Genomic DNA, 26,227 nt, shown 5'->3' on the forward strand with positions numbered 1-26,227 from the left:
TACTCTAAAAAATGTATCGATGCTGTACACCTGAAAGTAACACAATATTGTAAATCAACTATGCTTCAATTTAAAAAAATATATCCAAAGATAAAGGAAAAAGTTGTAAGGGATAAGGCATGGGGCTCAGTGATATTAGAATCAGAGGAATGAATTTCATCATTCTCAAAAATTGACCCCTGAGTGAAGAGGATTTAAAGAGTAATTGAATAGTCACAGGAATCATGAATATATAACGGAATGGTTCTGAATATATTAATCTAGAAGGAAATGGAAGGTTAAACAATAAGAGGTATAAAGCAAGAAAAGAAGTAAGAAGCAATAAAGAGCAAAAGTGAGAGAGACAAAGAAAGGTGCAGAGGCAGAGAGACAGAGAAAGAGGAGAGAATAAGAGAAGGAAAATAAGGAGGAGGAAAAAGAATTACGGAGCTGATTCTAGAACAATATTGGACTATTCTGAACCAATTTAAGAATTGCCATTTCGAACTCTTAATATATGGAAGATTGGAATGAAGAGATATTAAAAGGAATGAGACATTAAAATAAATGTATAGATATCTTTGTTTAATACCAGGTCCATTCATTTGAAGAAAACACAACAAGAAAGTATGCGGAGCCATTTGGGAAAAGAGTGGTAAAACTGTTCCATTTCTAAAATTACTATTCTATACAATCCTTGTCCAAACACAAATATTTTATATTTTCTCTTTTGCCCCTATGGGAAAATGTCCATAGTGACAAGGAATGAAGTGCTGACCTAAATGGGGACATCTGTTGAGCTTTCACATATGTATACCCTCCATTCTACTCCAGGAAACTTTGCTAGACTTGGGGTGTATCTTAGCAACAGAATTTTAGGAAGGATCGTCTCTAATGTTAGAAGCAGGGTGAAAATGACCCCTGGATGCTCCATTTTCTAACTCCACTTCTGTCATAGGTGGTAAGATAAGAGGAGTCGTGTCACAAATGAAAAAATAAGGTCGAAGAAAACCAGAGAAAAGGTGATTGAACGTGTAAATATAAGACCCATTTGTGATGTTGTAAAAGGAGATTTCACCTGCTTCATAGTCCAAGAAAATCCCAATGCAGCGAGGCCGTTCCAGGTGGAGGAGAGGAACCGATGGAGAGGCAAGGACCATGTACTCACTCCCTTTCAGTAGCCACATGGCCCAGACCCCGTTCTCAGGAGATGGTGTTGTTTCCCCCTTTCTTGACACTGAGTCTTGACAGACACCTAACCCCCATTCTGCTCTTTCTCCCACCATGACTTCCCAGTAATGCCTCCCTGATGAGAAGTTCTGCAAACCCAGGATACAAGGCCATGTGTCAAATCGCTCAGGGTTGTTGGGGACATCCCTCCATAGTTCTCCATCCTGCACACTGCGCAGGTCAGCAGTCAAGAGGAGGCTAGGATGTGCTGTGGCGGGATCCAGTTTTATGTCAACTGCAGAAAGAATTTTGTGGAACATGTAAAAGAATAGAAAAGATTGGTGAAAACTTAGGAAGCCATGATATTGAGAACTGTCACGCCATTCCTCTTTCTCCCTCTAATAACTCCTGGAGATAACAAAATATGTATTTCACCTTGCATGTCGATGAGTATATGTTTTATTGCTTTTGAGTGTATTCCACTGCTTTGTCTGCATAATCCAGGACTCATTACTGCCCCAATTCAAACATAACCATTGATGATAAGACAAACCATGTGCATAACCATTTAGATTCCTTTTATCTCTATCCAGAGCACTTTGGAAGATCTTTGGTGCTCTTTGGAAGATCTGCATTTAAAATAAAATGTACAACTCCCTTGGGATTTTTTTTCTCCTCAAAGCCTATAGGAAAAATTCATTGGTATAAAATCCACCACTTTCAAAGCTATGTTACTATGGTAGGAAGAATTCTAAGATGAGCCTCATGACCTTCAGACCCTGGTGGTACTCTCATGATTCTGTTATATTATGTGACAAGAGGGAGATTATCTGAGTGGGTCTAATAAAATCACCTTTTAAAATGAGAGGTCTCTTTGGCTATCAGGCTGCCACCAGAAGTGAAAATCAGAGAGATTTGGATTTGATGTGTCATTGCTGCCTTTGAAGATGGAGTGGGCCACAGCTGAGGAGAAGGGTGAGTGACCTCCAACTGATAACCAGCAAGGAGATAGCAATCTCAGTCCCACAACTGCAAGGAACTGCTTTACGTCAACAAACTGAATAAGCTTGCAAGTGGACTCTTCCCTGGACCCTTTAGAGAAGCCCAGCCCGGTCAACACCTTGAGTTTTGATCTTATGAAACCTCAAGCAGAGATGACAGCTGATCCCATGTGGTTATCTGATCTGAAGTACTGTAAGCCAATAAATGGATGTGGTTTTGGGTAGCTAAGTTTGTGGTAATTTGCTATGCAGCAATAGAAAACTACTACTGATACTGTGAAGTCCCAGTGAGATTGATATGAAATTTTATTTGTACATATAATTAATAAATATATCTACAAATGAAATGACCTCAGTGAAGAAGGGAGGATGTAAAATATTCAGTGTTTTTTTTTGGTAAATATTCAAAATAGTAAATTTCATTAATCATATTTTAATTTTTAATATACTAATAACAAATACTAATATGCTGACTATTATTCTTATTTGTCTCTAAACCACTTCTAGCTATCTTTTATTGATACTCAAACCTGAATGGGTCACATAAGTAGTACATCATCTCTACTATCCCAGGGAACCACCCTCAAGGGTGCCACTATCATCCTCATATTGTAGTTGAGGAGACTCAGAGTCCAAGAGATTATGCAATTTTCCCAAATTATATGATTTTCCTGTCATAAATAATGGGAATTGAAAAGTGGGTCTCCGTGGAATTGTATTAGGCTTATTTAACAGATGTCATGTCATCATGCATAATTCCCACTCCAGCACACTTATTTGCTCCATTTATAAGAAAATAAATCTGTGAAATTGTTGTTAATACATCTATCTCCAGTTCCTCTCCCTACCTCTTCTTTCTTAAACTCAGTTGCTCACCAAGATAGAATAATATCTTAAGCAAACTACTCCTTCTTCCCAATGCCCCATGCACTGATAAATGATCAGTCCTTAAAGTTCACCTTAAATGACTTTTCTGTAGCACTCAACACTGTTGAGAATCCTTTTGTCCTGGGAAACTTCACTTCTCTTTCCCAAAGACACCAGTCATCATGCTTTCCCTCCCTCTCCACTGGCCTCCCCCTTCTTGGTCTCCTTTGCTGTTTTCTCCTCTTTTCCTCCATCACTGTTATTCAAGAAGCCAATGGTCTCAGGATTGGGACCTCTTGCTTCTTTCTCAGATCACTTCTGATGTGTTCTGGGGCTGGTAGGCACATTGCATTAATTAAATTCCATTCATATGCTTACTAGTTCCAAATATATATATCTAGCCTAGACTTTTCTCCTGGAACTCCATATTTGTAAATCCATCTGTGTACCTGACATCAACATTTGGATATTTAACATTCATCACAGCATTGATGTGTCTAAAACCCATTTCCCTTTTTCTGCCTCACCTGCAGCTTTACCTGTCAATGTAAACAGCAATTTCATTACCCTATTCTGGAGATTTAAACCTTGGAATCATTCACGACTTTTCTCCTTCTCTGACACCTCATATCTAATCCAACAGCAGATCTTGCCAGCTTTGCCTTCAAAATACCAAGATTCTGTCCATTTCTCTGCATCTCCAGTACTACTACCCTTGTCCAATGGACAATCGTCTCTGATTGAATTATTACAAAGGATCCTAACTGGCTTTCCCACATCAAGACTTTCCCCTCTGTAATTTATTCTCAATAAAGCACACAGAGTGATCACCACAAAACATTAATCCAATCATCCTATTCCTCCATTTACAACTTTTAACTGATGTTCTTTTTCACTTGGAGGTAAAGTATTGCTCACAGTGGCCTGCCTGTTGGGTCCTGTGCTACTTGGACTCTTCTTAGCCTCCCCAGCTCTCCCCTCACTCACTCCACCACAGCCTCCTCACCACAGAACTCCTCATAGCTCCTGGAATGCTTCTTCCATACTTCCATCTCAGGCCTTGGCACTCATTTCTGATGCCTGGAATGCTTTCCTCCAGATCAGATATTTGCTGAGTTATCCCCAACTGAGTGACGTCTTCCTTGATGATCAAATTCCAAATTAGATGCCCTAACCCCAGAACTTCTGGCCACCCTTAATTTGTTCTTTTTTTCAATATTCTGTATCATCTTCTAACATTCTGTGTATTTTGCATAATTTAAGCAAATATATGCAACATGAAGCTGTAGATTTGTAAGTTGATATTACTGTTCAATTTTATATTCTAATGTTTCGAAGAGTAGCTGTCATAAAATACACAACATTTGTGGAATTGATTAGTTAATTCAGTAAAAATAAGTGGGAATATGAAGACACTGATTATGAGAGTGTAGTAACTTGCAACATTTCATGCAGTTAGTACATATTACTTTGCCCATCAGAACATTGATTAAATCATTGAACAGGACTGATAAGATGGGTTTTCTCATCATGGGACAAAGTGGTTTCCCTGTAAGTAATAAAGCCACTATTTAGCCACTGTCTGTTTTCATTACTTGGTATAAATTGAATATAAAAAAGAAATTAAAAGTATTGAACCATTACTGTTTTAAAAAACAACATAATAGGACCAAACAAACTAATTGTAACACCACAGAGCCTACAGAGAGTACTTAAATATAATTGACTGAATATTTTTGGCTTTATTAACTATCTAATTTGAGAAATTCATCAAATTGCCAGATAATAAAATAATCCAAACCTTATATTATTTGATACACTGCAATGCTTTCCTATATTGATGATTTTTTGTTTTCAAATATGTTTCATTTTGTACTCCAAACAATACAATTTTTTAGCATTTTATAAACAAGGATATGGAGATTGATTAGAACTAATGTTACTTATATCACAGCTAATATCACTTTCAAGCCCCATTCTAACCAAATGTAGCTTATATGGGTGTCAGTGACTCTGATATTCTTTCAGACTATTCAGAAGTATCCCAACATTCTTTTTTATTCTGAGTACGGTGCTCTCTCCCTTCCTCCCTTATAGTTTGGCATAAACGTGTGACTCACTTCTATCAATAAAATCTTCAGGAAAGCCATGTGTGCCACTTCGGAGTAGTGCATGATTCATCATAATCTTGCCCTTTTCCATGGCTACCAGCAACAAGAAGGAGGTGGGGCTCTGTCTGCACGGGTTCCCAGAGTGAGATTATGTGAAACTAAAGCCTCCACAATCTAGTAATCAACCTAAAACATGATCTTGAAATAAAACCTTTGTGATTTTAGCCACTAAACTTTGGGTTCTGTTTATTACTATAGTCTGACTGGTACAGTAACAAATTGCAACAAGAGCCAAATTCCAGGTGTCATAGTTCCTCAAGCTCTAAAATGCAGCCTACCTTGGAACTTTCTCAACATTTCCCTCATCCCAGGGATGCGACACATTGTCTTCAGCTCCATGGGGATGGTCTCCGGATCCAGCCGTGTGACACTCTTACTTCTGAGAAGAGCGCAGAACCCACAGTTCTCAGTAGGGTTATCCACCAACCTCCCCAGCCTCTCCCAACCCATTCTTTGATTCAGAAAGTAAACATACCGGCTCAAGGCTCCTCCCGCACCCTGAAAGTGAAAGAGAAACACAAGTAGGTATGAGTTAGACCTCTGAACTGCTTTTGACAGACTGGGGACACCCCATGAACATCTCTTTAGGAATTATTGGAAATCATTAACTATTAAGGTAAAACTATAAGAGACATGACTCTCTCTTAATAAAAGCTAATTTTGACAGGGCATAAAAACAGGGAAATGATTAGCTTTACTTTTCATCGGAATGACAGGCCTTGTTTTTGGCCATTGCAGGTGAAATATAGCTTACTGGTACTGAGATAGAAAGGGAAAAGAGGATATAAAAAGGAAACTAAATTACTTGAGAATATATTCTCCCTAAGATTTATATTATAAGACATTTTAACATTCTTCAGTGCTAATAAATGATAACTTTATATACATTGTGTTTTGAGATATGGTAAGATGAGACAATGAATATTATTGAAAATGCCAGAGTTCTTGTGTTTATTTACTGTCTGAAATTTAGAAAATTTATTCTTTTCTGACAGTTTGCTCACTAGGAAGTGGGCATAGCAATACTAATAACAATAATAATAACAATACTAATAACAACAACACAAGGGTTTTTTTTGTTTTTTGCGCAGGCTCAGTAGTGTGGCTCATGGGCCCAGCCACTCCGCAGGATCCTCTCCACTCCGCGGGATCCTCCCAGACTGGGGCACGAACCCGTGTCCCCTGCATTGGCAGGCGGACTCTCAACCACTGCGCCACCAGGGAAGCCCACAAGTTTTACTGATATATAGATATATTGAAGACAAAATGGGACAAATTAAATAAAAATGTTTTGTAAATGCATTCATTTAATGACCCCCCACTCTGTAACCAGTGCTATTTATCACAGTACTTGTATGAGGATAGGAATTACTTAGTTCAGAAATCCCTAAATGAGGCACTGGGGATGAGATACAATGAAGTGTGCACAGAAAATTTCTTTTGCAATGAGTTCTATCATGATAGCATGCATCCAGCAAAAACGATGACTTTCTCAGTTCACTTGGGATTTAATGCCTTCAAGGAGGATTAAAAGGAAATATTTCCTTTTCCCTGTTATTTGTCTCTGCTCTATAATCTCAAATATATCGTGGGCAAGCTGCATGGAGCCCAGGTAATCTCTCCCTAGCACACCTGGAATAGTCATGAAATATGGGCTAGAAAATTAGCATATGTCTTAAAAGTTAACATGTAAATTTCAAGGTGGACAATTTAAAATATTACTCGTACTTTTGCTCATCACTGAAATACAGCAATATCATCATTGACCGATTTTGAGGTTATAGATTGTCCTTTTTCTGTTTAATCATATGTAAATAATTAAATTGATATTAGTTTTAAAAATATTTAAGTTTTGTCTTTAGTATGAACTATTTTATATTATTCTCTAGGGTCCCTTCAGATTCTGATGCTAGGATTAAGAATTAAGATGCTTTCCAAGTAAATTCTAGGGTGCCCTTTTCCTAAAGATCATAAATGCTTAAGATGTTTGTCTCTGAAAGCTGCTATCTGTCCCCTTGTTCTCAGGTCTGCCCATCCCTCCCCTCCCAGGCACCCAGTCCCACCTCCAGCAGACCCAGGGCTGGGCGCTGGCACCTCTCCTCCAGCTCCTCTGCCAGATCCTTCAAGGCCCTGCTCTGCTGAACCAGACGGTTCTTGCTCTCCCGCAGTCTCTGCAGGGTGGCTCGCTCCTCCTCCTCCAGTCTTCTAAGCTGCACTTGCTCCTCCAGGGCTAGTAAGCCACGATACTTTTCAAACTCCAACCTGAAGCGTTGCCTCTGCGTTTCCACTTTCTCCTGGAGTGACACAGTGCATCAAATGATCAGCAATTGGGGCAGAGCATTTGGCTTCCACCTTCACGGATGGGATGACGAAGCTGGAGAAGGCAATGTCTGGAGTGATCTCATCTTCATAACTCTATGAACGGACCCACTGCATTTTAACAACATGCAGAAGCCAGAGACTACTCATGAGAAGTGGCCTGCTAGAGTTTTCAAACTTAGAGTTTGAGAAATACTGTTGGATTTGGGATCCCATTTCCATGGACTTGAGGACAAGGCACTTTCATATTCAAGTTTCAGTACCATATATAAAATCGGAGAAAAGAAGGGTCTGGGAATTAGAATTAAATATCAAACTGTTGGGCACAGTGACTAACATAGAGTAGTTGCTCAATAGAAGTTAAAGTTTACTATTAGTCACTGGAATGAGAACTGTGTGGAAATAACTGAATTATGAAGAGAGATTAGAGAGACCTGGATTTGTAAATGTGAATAAGAAAACGTTTAGAGATTAGAAAATATTCCTCAATAATGTGGTAATCATGAAACTATAAGGCTAACATTCTCTGCAGAGCCAAGAAAGAAATAAGTTATTCTCAGGCCACTTATTGCAAAGGTTCAGGGAATTCATCTTGATTTCTACCCAAATCTCACCTCTATAATTTTTTAATAGACCTAAGGAACACATTTCGATACAGCATTAATATATCTAAATTTTATTCTCTGGAGACTGGTATGTGGAAAAGTAGCTTTAAACTAAGAATAAGAGGCAAACTGCCCTCCCATAGTCTCTCCACATTTTGAATTCTCTGGTCCATTATTAAACATTATACCATTTTGGTTCAATTTAAGAACACAAGCTAGTGCCTTTAAAAGAATTCTAGGGCTTCCCTGGTGGCGCAGCGGTTGCGCGTCCACCTGCCGATGCAGGGGAACCGGGTTCGCGCCCCGGTCTGGGAGGATCCCACGTGCCGCGGAGCGGCTGGGCCCGTGGGCCATGGCCGCTGAGCCTGCGCGTCCGGAGCCTGTGCTCCGCAACGGGAGAGGCCACAGCAGAGGGAGGCCCGCATACCACAAAAAAAAAAAAAAAAAAAAAAAAAAAAGAATTCTAATAATAGTTTTCCTCAAATTTCATAAGACTCAACTCTTTCCTCCAATTTCCCATTTCTACCTCCTTCTGCCACCTTCTAAACAACTAGATTCATATAATTCTGACCTCTTTAAAGTCAACCAACTGTGAATTCCATATTCTGATCTGAAATATACAACTCATTGAATTTCTCCCCCATTCTCCATGTTGGAGGCTGTGCTATTGAGGAGTGGTGCTAATAACTCAGTCATTGAAAAAAAGTGGAATTATATTTGGGTCATGAGAGGTGACATGGTCCAGAAGGGTTTTAGTTGCAATTCACTGTTCTCTCATATCATCCTTTTGAGTACTACAATTATATCTACAGATACAGAAAGGCTAAGGGTTTTCACAGAATTTAGAGTTTATTTTATTAAGCCCATGCTTGTTGATTTTGGCTCACATAGATACATTCTCAAAGGTAAAAATCATGCTAGTTTATTTGGCCTAGGACAGGGATCTTAGAATCATCTCTACTTTAGAATAATCAGCTTAGGGTTCAAAAAATGAAGGAACCCATATCTCAGATATGGAATTTCTGATTTTGTAAATTTGTGGTCAGGTCAGGATTAAAAACAATTGACTTGGATTGTTAGCATAAAAAGAATAAAAATTATCAATAAACATCATTATCTATGAACTTTACATATAATATACATAACTATGGGAAAAGATAAGACTTATCACAGGAGAAAAATATAGCAAAAATAATCCTTATGAAAATATTGTCAGAAAACAGAGCACAAGACAAAATTTTTGAGAAAAGAAGAAAGAAAGAATTATAAAAATAAAAGGGTTCCTTGGAGAAGGACAGAGAAGATATATATTCTATAAAGTAGATTCTATATATATTATAATACATATTATATAAATAAAAACACCTATGTAATTTCTATATACAGCTTCTCAACATTGACCCTATTGACATTAGACCAGGTGATTCTTTGTTGTGATTTTTCCGGGGGAGAGGTGACTGTCTTGTGCATTATAGGGTGTCTAGCAGCATTTCTGGCCTCTACACATGAGATGCTAGTAGAGCACCCACCCTCTCCCAGTTGTGACAACCAAAAACATCTACAGATATTACAAAATATCTCTTGGAAGGCAACACTGCGCCAGGTTCAGAATCACTCTGTGTATGTTTGTGTGTGTGTATGTGTGTATGTATAAATAGGTAAGAGAAAAAAAGAGCTCATGAGGGGCTTCCCTGGTGGTGCAGTGGTTAAGAATCCACCTGCCAATGCAGGAGACATGGGTTTGAGCCCTGGTCCGGGAAGATCTCACATGCCGTGGAGCAACTAAGCCCATGCGCCGCAACCCCTGAGCCTGTGCTCTAGAGTCCGCGAGTCACAACTACTGAGCCCATGTGCCACAACTACTGAGGCCTGCATGCCTAGAGCCCATGCTCCGCAACAAGAGAAGCCACCGCAATGAGAAGCCCACACACTGCAACAAAGAGTAGCCCCCACTCACCACAACTAGAGTAAGCCTGTGCACAGCAACGAAGACCCAACACAGCCATAAATAAATAAATAAATAAGAGAGCTGATGAGGTATAAAAAAGAGAAAAAATATTTATGGATGACTGAAAAAGACTGAAAATTCAGTCTGTCTTTATATATGTAAGATGATGACTACTAACCTGTATTTCATATATATAAGTGATGTGAAATATTTATTATTTCATTCATCTAACAAATATATATTTTTAAAACTAGTACTGACAGTACAAAACTCTGTTCTAGGTGATGCAGTGAGTTAAGATGAGTAAAATCAAGTGAGTGAGTAAGATCAAGATCAGTAAAGTTTATTTACAATTTGGATTGGGGTAATATTAACAGAGATAAAAAGAACACAACTGTACAATATAATTTGAGGGGATGAGGTGATCCAGGGTGAAACAGATTTTTTTTCTTGAGTACCTATGTAGATGGAACAAAATTGCTGGAGTGCTGCTGGCAGAATGATTTAGTGACCCAAATTTGGATCATTCAAATAGGCTAGCCTCCTGAACCCCAATATTCTCTCACCTTCCAAATGACAGTTTTCTTTCCCACACTGGCCTCCTGAGTCAAGGCTTCCTCCATCTCTTTCTTCACATGTTCCTGGGCCATCTGGAGCTTTACCTGTTTGAGAAGATATGCTGCAGCCATTACAAATACCCTCATTCAGTACTTAATATTGACTGGGTATGGGGGGAAATACAAAGATCAGCTAAAACAGGCCCTAGAAAACATATAAAAATGTTCGACCTCATTAATAACTGTTAAACATAAATATGTTTTTAAATGTTGAGGCCAGATGGAATCAAAGATGTATCTAAAAGTGTGTTCATTGTATTTTAAATAGTAAAACTGTAATTAACCAAAGTGTTAAAAATATGGGAGTGAGAAAATTTTATTTTCACAGGATGGAATTAAAATAAGGCGTTGCAGAATATTTAATGACAAGAAATACAAGTATAAAGAAAATTAAAATAAGTATACTTCATGCAACTTTGCACCAAGTTTGAAAAATAAAAATGCTTATGATGAATATATAAAAACTAGGGGGCTTCCCTGGTGGCGTAGTGGTTGAGAGTCTGCCTGCCGATGCAGGGGACACGGGTTCGTGCCCCGGTCCAGGAGGATCCCACATGCCGTGGAGCTGCTGGGCCCGTGAGCCATGGCCGCTGAGCTTGCACGTCCGGAGCCTGTGCTCCGCAACGGGAGAGGCCACAGCAGTGAGGCCCGGGTACCACAAAAAAAAACAAAACAAAACAAAACAAAAACTAGGCAGAGACCAATGAAAATATATTCAATAAACAAAATCTCATATACTAATTCTTGGTTGAAAAGTGATGCTATTCCTTATATCTATATATTTCAACTGCTTACAGTTATTTATTACTTTATAATCAGAAGTGTATTTATTATATTTGGCAGAAGAAAACTTGTAAGTTAATATTTACTAAATGAAAAAGAAATACAGAATGTCATAAATCTTACAAGGGGTAGAAAAATAATTTAATGGAAAGCAAATCTCTTTCAACCCTAGGACCCCTGCTAGAGCTAAACACATGTATTTTATTTACAGAGAACACACACAAAGATAGATACATACACACATTTTAAAACTCTTCCCAAAGTCATTCAATAAGACTCAGAAAAACAAAAACAAAAACTAGCAAACAAAAAATGAAATTCTTCCCAAAGTCATTGAACAAGTCCTACACATCAATGTTGTTCTTTTTTAAAGATAATATTCTAAGGTAGAGCACATAAAATAGCAGTAGAATCCACGGAGGCATTTAAAAAGATGAAGAAACTAGCAATTTTTTTAGTGCTTGGAAGGAATAGAATACTTCAACACTTATGGACAAAAGAAATTGTAAGCAAAAGCAAGGAGGTAAAAACCTGTGGCATGTTTAGGGACAACAGTGATTAGGCTAGTTTTGCTGGATCAAATGATTGGTTTAGACAAGAGCTATAATAAGAAAACTTAGGGCCTTAGAATGTCTTGATTGATAGGCTAAGGAGTTTAGAAAATATTTATTTGGTATTTAGTTGAAGAGCTACTGAAATAGAGAAAAATTCCTTAGAAATATGACATTATCCATGCAATATATAGTACCTTATGGATTAAAAGAAAAAAAGGCAGGAATATATTTCAAAAGTCTAGCTAGAAAGTAGCTAGCAACTGAATTTTGCAGAAGACAACCAAAATCAAGAAGAAACACCAAGAAAGATATTTCTTGGTAGGTACAGAGGGAAGTTGAGGGAAAAAAATCACAAACCTTGATTTAGAACAAAGTTAAAATAATAATAATAATTATTATTACTAATTATTTTATTATTATAAATTATAATACATAATATAAATATATAAAATATTATAAATTATACATTATTAATAATAATTTGATAATTTAATTATTATTATTATTTTAGAAAGTTGATATTTGCACTTTATTTCATTGTGATAATACTTCAGGTAAAGGTTGGTAGATTAAAGATGACTTTAACCCCCTTTGTGCTAGCAGCCGTTCCAGATAATGAGAATTTAAATGTGTTCAGAATCTGTCCAAACACTTTTGATGAGCACTAGCAGGGATAATCTTATTCATAGGGTTTCACAGATGCCACTTTTGTGGGCCAGGTACTCCAATATGAGTCACCTTTTCATTGAGGATGCTCACATCATAAGTCCACAAATATGTGTTGACTAGAGAAGGGCCTGTGTGCTTAGCTACTGGATTTCTACTTCAGAGTAACATGTATTGGCAGGCTTTAAAGGTGATTAGAGCCCTGTGCCCATCCAGACACTATTCTTAGCAAACATGCAAACATGAAGATTGCTTTATGCACCCCAATGTTCACTGCAGCACTTTTACAATAGCTAAGACATGGAAACAACCTAAATGTCCATTGACAGATGAATGGATAAAGAAGATGTGGTACACATACACAATGGGATATTACTCAGCCATAAAAAAGAATGAAACAATGCCATTTACAGCAACATGGATGGACCTAGAGATTATCATACTAAGTGAAGTAAGTCAGATGGAGAAAGACAAATATCATATGATATCACTTATATGTGGAATCTAAAAAAATGATACAAATGAACGTATTTACAAAACAGAAATAGGCTCACAGACTTCAAAAACAAATTTATGGTTACCAAAGTGGAAAAGTGGGGGGGAGGGATAAATTAGGAGTTTGGGATTAACACATACACACTACTACATATAAAACAGATAATCAACAAGGACCTACTGCATAGCACAGGGAACTCTACTCAGTATTCTATAATAACCTATATTGGAAAATAATCTGAAAAAGAATGGATATATGTTTATATATAACTGAATCACTTTGCTGTACACCTGCAACTAACACAACATTGTGAATAAATCATACTCCAATATAAAATAAAAATTTTTTTAAAATGAAGGTTGTTTTGGTGACAATATTAATTAACATAGAGATAAACACTATGCAAAAGCAAGACATTATACAAATGATAGTTATTAGGAAGTGTTTCCAATAACTATGTGCCCCTGTAACTAAGAGTCCATTGGACAACACAGCCCTCTACAACAGAGCTCTAGCTGTGGAACCCAGATTATCAACATCAGGAAAATAAAGACCAGCATGAAATTAAATGTCCAGGGAGAAATTCATGGGAGAGGAGGGCAACCTAAAATAATGGTATGTCTGAGCTCCTGAACAGGGGTCCCAAAAGGTGGGGTGTGCACGGAGCAAAGGCATGGAGACCTCAAGGTGAATGTGAGCCAGGAGGGTGGTTGGTGAGGAGGGCACAGGTCATTCAGATCAGGTGGTAGCATTTGGCTCTGTCCCTAGCAAGGCACTCTTCACACCTCTGACTCAGTCGGCTCCTCTGTTACAGATCAGCATTTCCAGACCCAGGAATCGTGGCCCTCCACGTGCCGTGGTAACACCTCTCACCTGGTAGCTCCTGGCGGCCTCCTGCAGCGGTGTTGTGCGGTGGCTCCTGTGCTCTGGGGTGGTGTCACAGACCCAGCACAGAAGCTCCTGGTCCTCCTCACAGAAGCGGCTCAGCTCCTCGCCGTGCCTCACACACAGGCGCGCCCCCGAGGGCCCAGCGCCGAGCCCCAGCTGCCGCACGCTGTCCACCAGGCTGGCCAGCTGCCTGTTGGGACGGAAGCTCTCCAGCCTGAAGGGACCCCGGCACTGCGGACAGGCATAGAGGCCGCTCTGTGCACTGTCGGACTTCTCGCAGAACTCGGAGATGCATCTGAGGCAGAAGCTGTGGCCGCAGTCCACACTGACCGGTTTCTGCAGGAAATCCAGGCACACTGGGCACCTGGCTTCCTCGCACAGCCGCTCCCCGGGCCCCCCAGAGGCCATGGCCGGCTGGGCCTCGCCTGGCCCTGCTGATAGCAGAGCTGCCTTCCCCAGCTGCTTGCGCTATCTCCCCTGGTGGTCTGGCACAGAAGGGAGGAACCCCACAGCCTCATGAGAAGCAGACCCAAGATGGGTTTTATCCGCTGGCTACAGTCCAAATGAGCTACTCCCAGGGAAAAGTTGTAACTCAGGCACCCTCAACCACAAGGATAAAATTAACATTCTAGTTACCCTAGCCTCCTAGGAAGCTGATCATTTCTAACAGAATCCCTCATAAGTATACCTTATTGGAACCCGAATTCTCATGTTTTCACTGTCAGTAAATTTGGAGAATTGCTTAGCTCCTTCCTTCCATTATTTTCTAAACTACCCCATGACCTTCTTATCCTTATATGGCATAATGATTTCTTAAAGTTTTGGGTTTTTTTTTCCAAACTTTATTTTTTCTACCTCCTGTTAATTAGCCCATGATAAAAAATTTGGGTAGATGGGTTGATAGGGAGATCCAAAAAAAAAATGTGTGTATAATAATGATGGGTCTATAGCCCAACAACAATGCAAAGCATTTAAATAAATACCTGGCCCAGTTCAGTGAGTCCTATAATGACTGCACACATGTTCTGATTGTTGCAAAGCATATCTTGGAGGTGGCAAAGCTGTAGGTTAAGGCATTGGTTATAAGAAATAATTCAAGCATATGTGGCACCTGTGAGGTGGTGAAGGCTGAGAAAGATATAGGAGAAGAGAGATGATTTGACAGAAAGGATGTGATCCCTACTTGGGATGAATATGGTGAGGTCATTAGGTCAGCCAGAAAGTAGACAAATGTGGAAAGTGTCTGTCATCTGAACAAAATGTAATTTCCATTTTGTTGAGTTTGAAGCAATGATGGGCATGCCTGTAGCAAATCCTTCAATCCTTCAATATGTGTTCCTCAGCACAAACTGCAAGTCTCGGACACAAGGGTAAGCAAAAGACAAATGACCCAGCTCTCAAGGGAACCTTTAGATGCATCAGGAGAACTCATACAACTAGAAACTAACACCTGGGAGAAAGGACACTCACCAGTGCTGCAAGAATATAACAGGGCTTTGAACTCCTGTGGGATTGGAGTTTGGCCCTTGGGAGTCTCTGAGTTAATAACTGAAGAGTGACTACAGGCTGAGCATAGGAAGGGGACTCTATCAAGCAGAACAGTCAGAGGGCACAGGGTACACAAGATGAACTGCTGCTGGAGGGAGCAGAATGCACCCCAGGACATGAGGCAGCCAGGCAGGCTGGTATGTGTGCAAGGTGAGGATGAGTGGCAGTAGATAAGGTCCCAGTGAGAGGCAGGGACAGATGACTCAGGTCCTTGCAGCTCCTGTGTGGTTTGTGGGTCCTTATTCTAAGGCCCAGGGCTTGGCCTGGAGCTTTGGTGGAGGGCAAGGTCTAAAGGGTTTTGAAGTTGTCTACCTAAAGGTTAGGTGGATAATTAAAACAGAGAGATTCTTTGAGAACAAGAAGAGACAGTTATGAGCAGAACATCGAAGATGTGAATTTAGAAAAGAAAGGAAAAGGGCAAAAGTCTCAACAATAGAAAAGCAGACCCTAGTCCCAGGCTGAAGACTGTGCCACTTGCTAGATAAGGGGCTTTAGACAAGTTTCTGTACCAAACTTCCTTTAAAATATGAGGACATTGTTAGTGCCACTCCTGCAGGGCTGTTCAGAGGATTGAATAAGCTAATAGATGTCACACATTTGATACAGGTTCTGGCATGTAGTAAGTATTTATATTTAATTAAAGAAAAAGAGAAGAAATAGCAAAATAAATGGATAATTAGAATGTAAGCAGGAGACTTTTTTTTCTATTTTCTTCAATATTATATCTCTAGTAACTTGAAGAGCAACTGACACATAAGACACCCAATGAATACTGGTTGAATAAATGAGTGTGAGAATGAATGAACAGAATCAGTACAGTTTATCCTAGAAGCTAATGGAGGGTAAAATTTCAGTGACTATATTATGTCAAATGTGAGATCCATATTTTTCTACATTTTACATATATGATTTTGACTTATATTGCTGTGACTCTCGAAGATGCTAGAACACATTTCTATGTTGGAGACATAATAAAGCAACATATTGCTCAAATGTATGGAGGAATTAATAGTTCAGCTCACTTGAATGCAGATTTCCTAGTGCCTAAAAGGCTAAGGGAAGGTCACTGACCTTGGATGCAGGGGTCAAAATGGTTTTCAGGAGGGTGAGATGGAGTGGGTGAGCTGACATTAGATGGCACTTCTTCCCTGACTGGTTCTAGGGTCACTGAATTTAAGCTAGGCTTTGTCTCTAGCATTGGGAGGCTAGGAATGGCCTCTGTACCATTGTTCTTAAAAAAACAAATTTTCCTTACAGCGCATTTGTGCAGGTAAGTAGTGGACTGGATTATAAGTAGATGTCACTGTATTTACAAATGTTATGTAAAATGCCTTCCCGAGTACTTTCTTGTTTAATAGGATTAGTCTAAATTAAATTTGTGTTTTCTCATGATCATTCTTCTGAGGTGAATAAAACACATCTTAATCACATTTTGGTGCACCCACTCCTGGATCCTTACCCTGACTCCTTTCTCCGATTCATTTGCAGATTGCATAGTTCTAAATCTTTTAGTCAATATCCTCACCCCTTGCCATCATCCTTCTCTAATACTCCACTTCATGTGTGTTCTGCCTTCTCTGACAATACAGGATTCTCCTCCTCTGACCATTCCTCCCTGCTCACCTTTCCTAACTACTTTGACATGGTGGCTTTGGGCTCCTGAGCCATCTCTCCAGGACATTCTTATTTTCTTTCCTAGCCTGAGTCTTTTTCAACAAGGTTCTCAGATCTTTTGACCACACCTTTGCCTCAGCTTCGGGAATTTATCTTCTCCTAGCCCCAAGCTCAGCCCACTCTGTAATGAAAACAACAAAAAAACAGCCAGCACAACCCTCAAAAGCAACTGACACAGCACTTTCCTTCCTGCTTGTGGTTTTTAAAAGGATCGCTATTGGTTGTTTATTTTTTTCTCAGTTTTTCCTCTTTTTTATTGTTTTTTAATTGAAGTATGGTTGATTTACAGTGCTGTGTTAGTTTCTGGTGTACAGCAAAGTGATTCAGTTATACATACATATGTGTGTCTATATATGTATATGTATATACATATGTATTCTTTTTTATATTATTTTACATTATGGTTTATTACAGGATATTGAATATAGTTCCCTGTGCTATACAGTAAGACATTGTTTATCTATTTTATATATAGTAGTTTGTATCTGCCAACCCCAAACTCCTAATTTTTCCCATCTTTCCCCTTGGATAACCATAAGTTTATCTATGTCTGTGAGTCTATCTCTGTTTTGTAAATAAGTTCATTTGTATCATATTTTAGATTCTACATATAAGGGATATCATGTGGTATTTGTTTTTCTCTGTCTCACTTACTTAGCCTGATAATTTCTAGGTCCATCCATGTTGCTATAAATGGCATTATTTCATTCTTTTTTATGGCTGAGTAGTTTTCCATTATCTGTTGGTTTTCATTTCAGCAGTTGTATATTTGTTTTGTTTTTTAGATTCTACATGTAAGTGAAATCATTTTTTTCTTTTCTCTCTCTGTCTGACTTACTTCACTTAGTATGATAATCTCTAGGTCCATCCATGTTGCTATAAATGGCATTATTTCATTCTTTTTTATGGCTGAGTAGTTTTCCATTATCTGTTGGTTTTCATTTCAGCAGTTGTATCCTGCATTTTTATTGTTCCTTTTCCCCTAAGTCTATATTGATAATTCACTGAGCTTAAGGTTGTCTAATGTCCTCTGTAGACACAGCTTCAGCTTTCACTGGCTATGTAAGGGGTGCTTCTATGGAGGGGATTCAGAGAAAGTTTGAGGCAGAGAAGGCTCCTTGTGACTGTGAGTGATAACTGAAGGTCTCTAAGACACTGATCAGTGGAGTGGGAAAAATGCTGGCCCTAGGCCTGTTTCCCATGCATATGAGCTCCAATCAGCACAAGGTACATGTTAATAAAAGTAGATTTATTCAGTAATGTTACATTCAAAATGAATTTATGTTAAGAATTTTTTAAGTGATTTGATGGGTTCAAGGACAAGAATGTTATCTTATTCAAATTTTTACTCCAAAGTACCTTCACTCTGGGCCTGCATAGAGTAAGGGGCCACTATAGCTTCTGGAATAAATTAACATAGGCAAGGTCCTGTGTGAGATTTGTAACACTCTCTGAAGGAGGTGCTGTAAACCACATCCATATATTAAATGTGAGAAATTCGAGATGTGAGCAAATGCAGGGTTGTAGAAATGGGCCCTGTCTTACCTCTAGTTCTAGGTCTTGTGTTCGATGATGCTTCTGGTGTGCTCTGCAGGCCCTATCAGGACTCTCATATTCTTTCGGCAAACATGTAGGAATTACAAGATCTGGATTTGGGATCAGATATAAAAACCCTACGCCAAAGAGTGGACTATAATGTGGTCCATAAATGGTATTTAATTATTTTTCCAAAATTCAACAGCACGAGAAAAGACCTATGATGCAAATTAGCTGTAAAATTATCTGCAACAAAAGGGCAAGATACAGGCTAAAAAAATTACCTGCACATATGCCAAGATATAGGCTATAAGTGGTAATGCAGTTATACTACCCACGTGTGGGACACACACAAAAAAGTTTCGAACGTAAGATATAAGACGTTTAATTCTGGGAGACTGTACAATAGACATTTAAAAAGATATATTTTTGTCTGTATTTTCTTCTCCAAGTTTCCTAAAAAATATATATACATGAATCATATTATTTTGAATATATTTTAAATTATATTAATTAAATCAAACATCAATAAATAAGGAATTATGTCAGCCTACCTCATCAGGCTATAGTGTTTGTGTGATTCACTGGTGAATCCCAATGCATGGATGAGCCCCAAGCACATAGTAGGTGCTAAATGCATATTTGCTGACTAAATGGATCATCAAAAACTATCCAAAATAAATGCAATTTTAATTTGTTTTTTAATTTGTTCAATCGTTTAATATTTTATTTTAAATTAAAAGACACAAATTTCATTTAACTAGAAATATTAATAAATTTGGTCTTCTTAATTAGACAGACTTCCATACACTTGAATTTTTTTTTTAATCCTGCTATATTATGGATGGGTTAAGAACTTTTTCTTTTCCAATTCATCTCCTAATTCTCAAATCGCATTTTTGTGTTAGATCGACAGATTAACACTCAGAATGAGCTTGGGTACAGATTGCTTTAATTGAATGAATGAATGAATTTGCAGTCATGATTTTTTAAAATTTAGTCTCACCTGTAATTAAAGCTTGTTGGAGAAATGCCATTCAACAAAAAACAGCTGTCATACATTCAGTCCTCAGGATAGCCACTCACACTAATTACATGCTTGCTAGATTTTAAAAAGACACTTTTAAAATTTGATTTAATTTTTAGTTAAATATCATTGGGACTGATCTTAAGTTAAATTTTAAAATTATACTTCCAAAAGAATGTAAGAATTGCATCTATCCCGAGTGTTACCGACATCTAAGCCTCAGTGGGAAGAGCTGAATCTCAGAAGGTTGGTTCCATTGTTTACTAATTTGATTGGCAAATTACAGAAGAATGTCTGGGGAACAGGAGTCTCGGAAGAGCCAAGTCCTCAAGGACACAGAATTATTGAAAGGAGAAGTCTGCTTTACGCAGCATCCAACTCCAGCAAAAGATGGCAAATTCCTGCTCTCAAGAAAAAAGCACAGTCCGTATTTTGGTTACAAGAGAGCAAGGCAGATCCTGGATCCATGATTTAGGGCTCTTCATGCTGGGGAGACTGACAGGTAGGGGAGGTTCATGTGGAGAGGCTCGAAGTTTCTCAGAAAGAAATCCAAATGGTGTGTTTTAGTGTTGATGACACAAATTTTGTTATTTTGGTTGTCGTGGGTGAGGATATTGAATTCGAAAAATTATTCCTCATTACCAAGGCTAAGCCTTTGCTGATGCTCTATCTACTTGGAGACAAATTAAATTATCTTGCCTAAATTGTTTAGCATATAAAACTGTAATAGCTAAAAAGTAACCAAAAAGAAATCTTGAGATGCCAAAGGCCATTTAGTTGACTCTAGGAAAGACTGCATATAAGGACAATAACCTTCTTGATTATATTTATTTTACATAATTTCATATGTATATAATTTGCATAATAAAGCTACAGCATTAGATCTGAGGTTACACTGGTTATTCTAGTACTGAAGTAAACTCAGCACAGCATTTTAGGAATCAGAATTTTTTATTAGCTCAATGTAATTAAGGTAATTCTATCACTTGGAAATAATTAGTAAATAATCAGTATTTCATTAGGTGAGTTTCTTATTTCTGAAAGTATTTAAGCAAAGAATGGTGATTAGTAGAGTTTGGTTTCCTTGTGCACTTGAATGTGCATTATAGGAGAGATTTTAGATGACTAGGAAACTGGGCCAAATGCCTTGTAAACTTAGTCTCATGATACAACGCTGTTTTGCTTTCCCTGTGGGCTCCCAAACCAGGTCCTTATTGTTCTCCATGTTTAATTTTTTTTTTAATCTATTCATTGTTTATTTTAAATTGAGTCCCATGGTAATATACATACCAAAAAATGAGAGAAAGGCAGGCAAAAAAGGATCATTTTCCAAAATGGCTTTGTGACTTTACTAAGAGACTTTGTGAGCATTGCTGTGTCTCAGGAAATCTTCCATCATATCTCTCTTTCTGAACAAATCAATCAATCAACAAAACAATCAATCGGAATCCCTCCCACAATGCAATTCAAGTGCGCAAGGAAACTGAACTTTTCTTTGCTTAAATACTTTCTGTAATGAAGAACTCACCACCTATTGAAATAATTAAATACTGATTATTTCCAAATGCTAGAATTACCTTAATTACTTCGAGCTTAAAGGATCAATCAATCTTTATTATTAAATAATAGTATTCTAGTATCCTTTAGTTGTTCATTCAATGGCTTCAAGTCAGAACTGTTGGAATATTCTGTCTTTGAACCAAGATATACACAACACATTTATCTTGAATTGATGTCATAGGCTCCCAGAATGATGATAGAGTAGTCAGGGAAGGCATCATGGAGAAGGTGGTATCTGAGCAGAATGGAAGAACATGATATATGAACCATTTAGAAATGTGCAGGGACAATATCCCAGGAAACTGGGCTGTGTTGAATAGAAAAGGAGACAAGACCTGTGTAGTTTGAACAATACTAAGGAAGACAGAGTGTCTGGAGCAGAATATGTAAAGAAAAAGATTGGAGAGGCAGTGCATAGAGAGAATAAGTAGGGCCTGGTAAACTGTGAAGGCTTTGGCAATGTTTCCCTTTCTAAAGCTTTAAGAAATTACATACCATACAGTTCAGTATATATATATATATGACAAATCCTTTAATGTGTTCCTGGTAACAAATGCATAGATTTTGTTAAAATACCATTTTTACTCTATCTGAATTTTTCATTGTCAAATGAAGATAAGATTCCTAGTGATTTTACCCAAGTACAAGAGGAGAAAATAGAGCACAGCAAAAATAGAGAACTAAAATAAAAACAATGAATTAGCAGAACAGTGGATTTGTGACATATGAAGAAGCCGATTGTTTGGCCACATTGTTTTATTTACTTATCAGGAAGATTTCACAGTACATTTATATTCCCTGTGTAAGCTGGGTGTTGCAGTGTGCTTTAAGCAGAGGAATGGCATGCTCTGTTCTAAAAGTTTCACTCTGGCTGCTTTACTGAGTATTTACTGAAGAAGGGCAGATGGATGTGGAGGGGCTGCAAGGAGACTATTGAACAATCCGGGTGAGAGGAGTTGGAACTTTTTTTTTTTTTCCAGGGAGGATGCAATGTTGTTGTTAAATGGTGATCAGCTTCTGGATATATTTTCAGGTGGAGCCAGGCAATTTGGGTAAGAAACCAGATACTGGGTGTGAGAGAAACAAGAATCAAATTCCAGGTTTCTGGCCTGACCAAGTGGGAGGATGGAGGGACCCAATGAGATGGGAGGAGACTTGCTAAGGGGAGGCTGGTGGGTGAGGCAGGAATGCAGGATAGTTTGTGTTGTTTCAGATGCTGATTAAATGTGTCAGTATGCATTTCAAATAGGGCAGTTGTTTACATGAGTCTTATATTCAAGCTTGATTCACACTTTAGGGTGTTGAAAGCCAAGTGATGACATTTAAAGTCAAAAGACTGCATGAAACTTTGAGGGAAGTGAGGTAGATTGAGAGGTATTCAGCCCCGAGGTCATACATATGCAGGTTGGAGGATGTAGAGCTGCTAGAAGAAGAAATGGATAAAATGTGAAAAGACAAGCCTGCAGTTGAACTCAAAGAGCAAGTAATCATGCACTTTGATTGACAAGAGTAGATCCAGGAAGAGGGAGGAATCAACTGTGCAATGCTGACAACAAATAAGGACGATTAGGAATGAGGATGGATGATTGAAAGGCAATGGTCCAGCAGAGTGATTTTGGTGTAGTGGAGAGGGAAAACATAATTCAGTGGATTCAAGTGGGAATACAGGCAGCTAGGAGACACAACACTTTCAAGAGGGAAGGAGTAAAAATGAGCAGAAAAATGCAGAACAGAATAACAACAGGACCTTTTTTTTCTCTGTTCTGTCATTTTAAAAGGGAGAGAACCAGCCTGTTGACATGCTGAGGAAATGATCCAACAGACAGGGGGTCGTTATTTATTCAGGGGCATAGGAGGGTGTAGTACCTGCAATACCTTCAACTATGTGAGCGGGTGTAACACCGGAAGCACATGTGGAGGGATTTCCCTTAACCTGGACAAACAGATGCACAGGAACTAATGGTAGGTAGTTGGGGATATTAGTAGCCTGAGGGTCTGGATATTCCCATTGGAGGATTTCAGTTTTGTTTTTCTGGATTTGTTGCTGTTGTTTAATTGTACAATAGGTATTTTGCTGAGGGTATAGATACACAGCAAAGAAGTGTTGGAAGTTTGAAATGAGAAGAACATTATGAAACAATCATTGAGAAGAATGGAACGTGATTAGATGAAGGAAATGTAGAATGGTTGCTCCAAGCAATAAGGACACACTGGAATTTACTGGTTGTGAATTTTAAAATGGCTACATTGTTGTCTGTCACCTCCTTTACTGGATGGAAGTTCATGTATAGCAGATGGATGTTGACTAACCAGAATTGGGTTTGACAATGAATTAAATGAAAGCAAATGAAAGATTTATTGTTGAATGTATACAGGAAGGAGTGATTACAATGGCTGAGCATGGTATCTAACTGGGCAAGAAAGTACAACGATGGAGGTACAGGTTATCTCAGCACAGGGCTTCACACACATGCACATGCAAACACATGCACGCGAAGAGCAGGTTATCCTTAAATATTGTTTGAGGGGAGAATGCACAGCACAGCTCTACTTCTCTATGTTCTTCGGGGCTACCAAGTGCTTTCTTCTGGCCATGATGGCCTACGGCTTGTATCTGGCCATCTGTAGCCCACTGCACTACTCTTTCCTGATGAGTCCTGAGATCTGCACCAAGTTGGTGGCAATCTCCTGGTTGACAGGGATCAGCACAGGATTCCTGCCCTCCTTGATGATTTCCAAGTTGGATTTTTGTGGGCCCAACCAGATCAATCATTTCTTCTGTGACCTCCCTCCCCTTATGCAGCCCTCATGTTCCAATGTTTATATCACTGAGATGGTCATCTTTACCCTGTCAGCTGCTGTGCTGTGCATTTGCTTTTTTCTTACACTTGTGTCCTATGTTTTTATTGTGTCCTCCATATTGAAAATTCCTTCAGCCTCTGGCCAGGTGAAGACCTTTGCCACATGTGGCTCCCATTTGGCTGTTGTCACTATCTACTGTGGAACCACGGTCTCCACGTATGTTTCCCCAATCTCCACCTGTCACCAGAAATCAACAAGATTATTTCTGTCTTCTATACTGTGGTCACCCCACTGCTGAACCCTGTTATCTACAGCTTGAGAAACAAAGACTTCGAAGACGCTGTTAGAAAAGTCATGAGAAGGACTTTTGGCATCTATGGAGTAAGAGTGAAGTCAGGTTTCTTTATTGGATAAAGAAAATCAACACACAGAATACAGAGTGGATTAGGTTCAGGGATAAGTGAGGGGCAGGTTCAGAGCCTTCAAACCTGAATGCCATCACTGACATTACTTTAAATTCCACAAGCCATAATAAAACAGCTTCTTTATGGACCCTTGCCAACAACTGCTCAGAAGATAAATTGCCTCTATCAAAACATTTTGGAGACAACTTTGTCCTGGACACTTTCATCTTCTGATGGGAATCTGACTTTATAATTCCAGGGCATGATGTTTATATACACAATATTTTCAGATTCTATGAAAGGATTACTCTTGAGTTCATAAAGCCTATGTACAGAAAATTATACATCTTTTAAGTACTGTTAGGAGACTTGTCTTGTAGACTCAACTCGTGGTGTTCTCAGTGCTTGTTAAATATCTGTGGAATGAATGAATGAAAAAAAGAAAAGATAAGTGAAATATGTGTGGACCAGAATTATCTTTTAGTGACAGGAAAAAACAAAGAAGGATTTTTGAAGTGCCAAAGATTTAGTATAGTCACTTGGAGGGTTTTTTGTTTTTTGTGTGTTTTCTTTGTCAATTCTAAGAAAGAAAAGAAAGAAGGAAGGGGGAGAGGGACAGAAGATAGGTGGAGGGGAAGTAACCGGTATAAGGAGAAAGAGAGGGAAAAAGACAAAAGAAAGAAGGGAAGGAAGAAAGGAAGGAAGGAAGGGAGGGAGGAAGAGAGATGGGAAGGGAAGAAGAGGGAAGAGAAGGGAAAGAAAATGAAGGGAAAGAAAAGACCAAAGTATTATATGTTCTTGTGAGCTCTAGGAGTCAAAGTCTCTATAGTAAAAGGCTTAAAACACTTTCATACTTTAAGTCAATCAATATTTAGAAAACTCTACTAATCCTGCACACTATTCTATTCACTAATTCCACAAATATTTTCAGTCCGTTGATATATGCCAATATCCCTGCTGCAGTCTGAGTTACTCAGGAAATGGCCAGGGAAGACTTTGCCTTAAGGGAGCCTATAGTCTTGAGGGAGAGAGAAATATGTAATGAGTCATCAAAGGCATAATTGATTTCTTTATATTTGTGATGATTGCTATGAAATAAAGTCCTAAATTATTTCATCTCTCCAGGATGAGAAGGATAAGAATGGAAATAGTGGCCCATGCAGAGAACATGGCATAAATGGCAGAAGCGACCAGGGGAACCTGGGGATGGAGGAAATAGATGAGTCTGGAGAGAAAGGCAGGAGCTAGTCCATGTAGGTCATTCAAAGCCCTGTAGGGTTTTTGGATTTTACACTAAAAAAAAAAATCATTGATTATCAAAGGGTATCCATTTGGAAAGACATGATATATTTTTGCATTTGCAAATCCCACTACTGTTTAGAGAAAAGACTGAAAGAGAACAAGAGATTCTGGAGGCACTGCAGTAGCCCACACAGAAGAAGAGTTTGGTTTGATTTAGATTTGATAATGTAATCTATCATAGAAATGCCTCACAATGATGAGTGCAGGAGTGGAAAATCTGGGATCCTTTATTCTTGTGAAGTGGCACCAGTCTGTAGTCTCTTCACAAACTTGTGATACGCTCCACATCAACCCCTGAGCTTCAGGGGTA

General features: G+C 38.6%; 2 protein-coding genes across 2 annotated transcripts; one reads left to right on the top strand and one right to left on the bottom strand.

Annotated features, from left to right (window-relative positions):
- Nucleotides 1-854: 854 nt before the first annotated feature.
- Nucleotides 855-14,472, bottom strand: TRIM58 (tripartite motif containing 58). The gene is made up of 6 exons (XM_007121481.1): nt 14,050-14,472; nt 10,627-10,722; nt 7,252-7,482; nt 5,664-5,686; nt 5,467-5,567; nt 855-1,444 (listed from the first exon to the last, which is right to left on the bottom strand). The coding sequence occupies exons 1-6, from the start codon at nt 14,470-14,472 to the stop codon at nt 855-857; spliced, it is 1,464 nt and encodes a 487-aa protein (XP_007121543.1).
- Nucleotides 14,473-23,840: 9,368 nt separating this feature from the next.
- On the top strand, nt 23,841-24,625 carry OR11L1 (olfactory receptor family 11 subfamily L member 1). Its single transcript, XM_024116257.2, is given in 2 exon segments — nt 23,841-24,432; nt 24,435-24,625. Coding segments are annotated over 2 exon segments (783 nt in total).
- The last annotated feature ends 1,602 nt before the right edge of the window (nt 24,626-26,227 follow it).

The sequence above is a fragment of the Physeter macrocephalus genome, chromosome 2 (genome assembly GCF_002837175.3).
Source record: "Physeter macrocephalus isolate SW-GA chromosome 2, ASM283717v5, whole genome shotgun sequence".
In the NCBI taxonomy this organism is placed as follows: Eukaryota; Metazoa; Chordata; class Mammalia; order Artiodactyla; family Physeteridae; genus Physeter; species Physeter macrocephalus.

Excerpts from the sequence above, each read along its gene's own strand:
- TRIM58 (XM_007121481.1), bottom strand. The coding sequence starts at position 14,472 with ATGGCCTCTGGGGGGCCCGGGGAGCGGCTGTGCGAGGAAGCCAGGTGC. Across the intron at positions 5,687-7,251 it reads CAGCCCTGGGTCTGCTGGAG|GGTGCGGGAGGAGCCTTGAG; the intron begins GTGGGACTGGGT and ends TTTCACTTTCAG. Across the intron at positions 1,445-5,466 it reads AATGTTGAGAAAGTTCCAAG|TTGACATAAAACTGGATCCC; the intron begins GTAGGCTGCATT and ends TTCTTTCTGCAG.